Below are 6078 nucleotides of genomic sequence, written 5' to 3' on the forward strand. Positions count from 1 at the left end.
TTTTTGGTGGAACCAGGGATTGAACTCAGGCCCTTGCGCTTGCCAGGGAAGTGCTTACTCTACTGAGCCATCTCCCCGGCCCTTATGAAGGGATTTGGAAGTTTGTAAAATGGGTGTCTTGGTCCACTTGGGCTTTTATAACAAAATACTGTAGAGTGTGCAGCCTGTAAGCACCAGAAATGTAGTTCAAACAGCTCTCGAAGTCCAGGTGCTGGCAGGTTGTGGGTGTGGGGAGGGCCTGGTTGCTCATACGGCCATCTTCTCACTGTAACCTCACAGGTGGGAGGATAAGATCCTTCTCAGGGTTCTGCCTGTGTGATCTACTCACTTCCCAAAGGCTCTGAACTCCTATTCTGTCACCTTGGGGTTGGCATTATAGCGTTCTTTGATAGGACATAACCATTCATTCCGCAATGGGCCATATTATGGGAGAAATTATTACAGTTCATTCAAGGATTAGAAAATGACTAAACTTGATAATCATTAAAAGTTACCTCAAAATGTGACTCTGGACCTAGAGGTTTTATAGTTAAATGCTTTCAAAATTTTGAGTATTTTCTATTATATAATGTGCTTCAGCATAAAAAAAAAGGTAAGAAAATTATATAGTCATTATATAAGTGGGAAACTGATTATCTACATTTAACAAGAAAAGCACAGAAAAGGGACACTTACCAGATGCAGCTTGAGAATGTTGGTGTAAAGATACTAAACAAATGCTACTAGCCAGTTCGCTGTGTAGTAGGTCATTTGTCCAGTTAGACGCCCATCCTCTCTATTCAGGACAAAACTTCATGTTGGGTAAGCAAAAGAGCAGAGTATCGGAGAAATAGCAAGGCAAATCCTCCTTCTTAGTGAGTAAAGGGACGCTCTTGCTTGCTAAACCCGTGGGAATGCAGTGCAAGCTGTTTGATTGTGAGGCCTTCACCGGAAAGAAGCAGGTCAGTTTAGCTTGAGTTAGAGGGTTACATCTATACCAAAACCTGAAGTAGGATGCAGGCATTCTTTCACAAGCTTTAGTAGTCATCATCAGTAGGCTAAGAGGATGTTATTTTATATAACATGGATGCTTGAATGTGATATGCCTCAGGCAAGGAGGTAGGCTGTGATTTACTTTTTTTTTTTTTTTTGGCGGTACCAGGGATTGAACTCAGGGCCTTGCACTTGCCAGACAAGTGCTTATTCTACTGAGCTATCTCCCCGGCTCCTACATTATTTCTATTTATTTATTTTTATTAGGACAGGGTCTGTAAGGTGTACAGGGTCTTACTGCGTAGATAGGACTCGTAGTGATTCTCCTGTTTTCAGCCTCCCAAGCGCTGGGATTACAGATGTGCACCACCACACTGAGTCTCAATCGCTGTCTCAGCGCAACCCGGGGGTGGGGCAAAGCACGGCCACGTGGGGATTGAACCCCAGCCACTGCGCTCTGCCTAAGCAGGTGCTTTAGTCTGCTGAGCTATCTGGCTGGACCTCTACATTATTTTTTGGTTGCAAAATTTTACCAAAGAAGAATGTCAAAGACAAATAGTACCCTGGCATGGTGGCACCTGCCTGTAATCACACCCTGGGAGGCATGGCAGGGAGATGGCTACAGGTTTGTGGCCAGGCTAGGCCACATGAGTTGAAAGCCAACCTGAATTACATAGTGAGACCTTTTCTCATGCCCCCAAACAAAAAGACAAAAGAAAAGACAGAATAGTGAATGGCATTGTCATTGAAACAGTTGTTTTACCAGATTTACTGTCTTTTAGTCTTTAATTAACGATATCTGTGTTCTAGTCTGGAACAAAATTATCGTTTCGAGTAAGTAGAAGTTTCAGGTTGCTTCTTTTTTAAAATTTATTTATTTTTTATTTCTTCTGGTACAGGGTCTCACTATGTAGTTCACACTCATAATGATCTTCCTGTCTCAGCCTCCCTAGTGCTGAGATTACAGTTGTGTGCCACCATGCCCGGTTCTGGGGCCAGCACGCTGTGCCCAGGGTTCCAGGGCCGGCACAGCATGCAGTACTGGGGATCAAATTTGGGACCTTGCACTTGCCAGGCAGGCGCTTATGGTCTGAAGCTATTTCCGTAGCTCTTCATGTTGCTTCTGAGATACATATGAAGAAAAAATTCTTAAAAATCTCACTTTGTAGTCCAGACTGGGCCTGAATTTACTATATAGCTCAAGCTGGCCTGGACCTGTGATCTTCCTGCCTCAGCCTCTTGACTTCTGGGATTGCAAGGATGTGTCACCACAGATAGCTCATTATTATTTTTCAGATTCATTTGTTTCTGGTTAGCCAGTTATTTATTGTGTTATCTTCTGCAAAGAGTGGACTTGAGAGTTCTCTAAGAACTCTGAATAGTTTTCATGTAGAAGAGAGCTCTTATAAAATAAAGGTTATTGTAAAATGTTTGATGGTAGAAGATTGGGCTGATTTGGCATTGTTTAGACTTTAACTGTAACTATGTTTTATATATTTATATACCATAAGAGATGCAATTCTATACGGTGCTCACATTTCTGGTTTATCTCTGTGTGTTAGGTCCTATTCAAAGTGTTTTCCATGTAGTAACTCTTTTAGGCCTTGTTACAGCCCTGGGATACAGGTACTCTTGCTTCCCTGTATTCTTGCAGTTGATCCTAGATGAGAAAAATAGAGAATGTTTAAGAAACTCACCCTGAGATCCCACAGTCCATGGCACAGATGGAATCAGGACCCAGGCTTTGGCCTCGGAGCCCCACCCTTTCATACCATGCTGGGAATACTGTATGACTGCTTTTCAGCAGGCCCATTTTTCAGAAGAAGCCTAATTTGAAGTTGAGTATATAATACAATTTCTACTGAAAAAGAAGAAAGCTAAGCTGGTTTGAGGCCCTTTTTGGCCCTCCTGCCCACAGTAGTCTTAGGTGTCTCCACAGGCTTCATGGAATACTCTTGAAAATTACTAGACTAAATGACCTAAAAAACTGGTTTTCTTTTTTTTTTTTATTTTATTTTTTTATTTTATTTTTTTTTTATTTTTCAACAAATAATACACTGCATATATTCTTCAAAAAACTGGTTTTCATTTAAAAATTTAGTGCTGGTATCATTATTTTCAAACTGTGGCTGAAGTGGCTCTTTAAGTTCTTATTTTATTTTCAGGTGGATGCTCGCTGTGACCGGACTGGGGAGGTCATATTTAAAGACAACTTTTCTTCAGCAGTTGCTGGTGTGGTAGAGGGAGATTATCGAATGGATGGCCATGTACAGCTAATCTGCTGCTCAGTGGATGGGGAAGGTAAGTTGGGATGAGAAAAATCCTTGAAAAGTCAGATTTTCAATTTCATTGGATCAAGATGCCAGGAAATTCCACTATATTGTGTTGAAGCTCCCTAGGTATAACACATTCACCTGAGTTGGAAGGATGAGAATTTATATTTTTGGCTTTTCAAAGCAAATAATTGATGACCCAAGGATAGGTTTGAGCATCTTTGGGATGCTCTTCAATCAAGTGAGTATTTTTTCTTTTGCCAGTCCGGGGCTACCTGCCAGGCACAGCAGAGATGAAGGGAAACCTCATGGACACCAGCATGGAGCAGGACCTGATCCGAGAGCTAAGTCAGAAGAAGCAGAATCTGCTGCTGGAACTCCGTAACTATGAGGAAAGCACCAAGGTGGGACCTAAGGTGAAGGGGAACTAGGCATGTTGAGATTGACCAGGAAGATCAGCAAATGTGGGAGAAGAGTTACAGTCAGAGCTGGCCAGGAAGCTGAAACGGGAGGATTGTAAATTTATGGCCAAGCCAGCAAGCTCTGTCTCAAAAATTAAAAAACAAAAATACAAACCAAACCAAAACAAAAACACTGGGTATGTAGCTCAGAGGTAGAATGCCTGAGGCCCTGAGTTCATTCCCTAAGACTTCTAAAAGAAAAAACAAAACCAACGCTGATAGGGAGTTTGAATTGCTTGCAGCCAGTATTCAGCACGGGTGTGCTTTGCTACTGGCATAGGAGTGTGAAGCATGGGCTGGAGGCTCTCTGGGGCCAGAAGCCAGCGGAGTCCAGCATTGTTCTTGTGGAGTGTGTAGACAGGCTATTTAAAGTGAACATTAGTTCAGCATTTTTGGAGAATGAGTTGAAATGGGTGGGTTGTTTTGCAGGCTGAATTGAGCAGTCCACTGAATGAGGTTGAGGGGCAAAGGGACGTCATACCAGCCAATACCAGGCTCCACACTATCTTCTCAGTCAATCTGGGAAGCGAGACTCAAGCGGCACATACAGAGCTGTGCATTTCTACTTCAAATGGTAAGACATTTACAGCACAGGTTCTGGTGTCCATGCCACCTTGGCGTGGCCACCGAACTGCCTTTTTCTTCTTCCCTGCAGACACCATCATTCGAGCAGTATTGATTTTTGCAGAAGGAATTTTTGTAGGTGAAAGCCACGTGGTACATCCCAGCATCCACAACGTCTCCAACTCTATCCGTGTCCCAATCGTACCACCCAAAGATGTCCCTGTCGATTTGCACTTGAAAGCCTTTGTGGGTTACAGAAGCAGGTGACCCTTTACAAGTTCATTCCATAGAGGACTCGTTTCCCATTGTGCGTACAGTCTGTGGGGCAGTGATGTCACTGAGTGGTTCTGCCCTCCAGTACAGGTTTCCCAGGACCTTTTACTTCCCTAATTTGGAATCTTTAAAAAAGCACAGGGGCTAATGTGTAAGTTTAAAATGGTTATTTTCTGTTTTAATCAGATGATCTCAGAATCTCAAAAATGTTTTAGTTGGGACTAGAAGTGTAGCGCCATGAAGAGTGTGCTTAGCATGTGCAGGTGCTGGGATGGACCCCCAGCATTGCTCGACCAAGAAAAGTTCCAGTAATGATTTGTCAACTCATAGTTTTGGCCCCTAAGCCTAAGAGTTGGGGTGTACACGTATGTTAGAACAGTACACAGTCTATATAGTCTATGCAGTCTATATAGTCTTAGCTAATAAAGAGAAACCATTACATTTGTGGAAAATAAGTCTCCCACGTCCCTTTAGGGTGCGTAAATGGCCTCGTGTCTGCGTGTGTGTATGCATGCTCGTCATCTTCAGCTCCCAAAGCCCGCTCCTACATGTCAGCCCTCAAGTATTTTGGGGATTGAAGCCCTTAAATATCGACTGATGATGATCCAGGAGTGACTTGAGTTTCGGGGTCTTGCTTTTTGAAATAACATATCAAACACTTCTCTTGTGTCTCACTGGTTGACCCTAGCACTCAGTTCCATGTATTTGAGTTGACGAGACAGCTGCCCCGATTCTCCATGTATGCACTGACCAGCACAGACTCTGCCAGGGAGCCCCTCAGTTACGTTAACTTTGTCATTACAGAACGGGCACAGAGGGTGAGTACGTGGTCTTTTTTTTACAGTGCTTTTGCTCACATATCTTATTTTGAAAAAATACATACAGTATTTATCCGAGCGATCCTTAATTTCCAGTGAATTTTAGCCAGTTCTTAATTCTTTTCTTTCTTTCTGTTATGACCTTAGTATGGTTGTCTTTACTTAGTGTTTCAAAGGAGCCTACATTAAGATGGAGAGAAGCTGGGTGCAGTGGCACATGCCTGTAGTCCCAGCTACTTATCAGGCCAGGGTAGGAGGCTTGCTTGAACCGAGGAGTTCAGGGCCAGTCTGGGCAACATAGTGAGACTGTTAAAGAAAAAAGATGGAGAGAGAGTGAGACTTGAAGCTGGAAACACATTTTGGGTTCAAATTCTATCTTAACTAAAGAAATTCTTATTAATCTTTGGGTATTCTGCTCTGAGCCTCAATTTTCTTATCCATAAGTAAGGATAGTTTTGCTCATGTCATAAAGGGCCCTTGAGTATTGTGTGACTGGTATAGTAGTACCTTGTAAAGTCTGAAGTACTAATACCAGCCTTAACTTCGGCTGGGTTGCAGTATTTATTTATTTTTGGCGGACTCAGGGATTGAAGGCAAGCGCTTATTCTACTGAGCTATCTGTCCGGCCCCCAACATTACAGTCTTGTTGGTAAGGCTTTTTTTTTTTTCCTTTTTGTACCAAGAATCAAACTCAGGACCTTACACTTGTCAGGCAAG

At 42.7% G+C, this 6078-nt stretch overlaps 1 protein-coding gene across 1 annotated transcript in view; it reads left to right on the plus strand.

Moving 5' to 3' along the window:
* Bbs2 (Bardet-Biedl syndrome 2) overlaps positions 1-6078 on the plus strand; it is a 39052-nt gene that overhangs the window by 18707 nt on the left and 14267 nt on the right. The window contains exons 8-12 of the mRNA XM_004626055.2: positions 3138-3273; positions 3510-3649; positions 4136-4280; positions 4362-4533; positions 5232-5361. Coding sequence (XP_004626112.1) covers positions 3138-3273; positions 3510-3649; positions 4136-4280; positions 4362-4533; positions 5232-5361 — 723 coding nt within the window. The remainder of the gene's footprint in view (positions 1-3137; positions 3274-3509; positions 3650-4135; positions 4281-4361; positions 4534-5231; positions 5362-6078) is intronic.

The sequence above is a fragment of the Octodon degus genome, unplaced genomic scaffold (assembly GCF_000260255.1).
Source record: "Octodon degus isolate 3935 unplaced genomic scaffold, OctDeg1.0 scaffold00011, whole genome shotgun sequence".
Classification (NCBI taxonomy): domain Eukaryota; kingdom Metazoa; phylum Chordata; class Mammalia; order Rodentia; family Octodontidae; genus Octodon; species Octodon degus.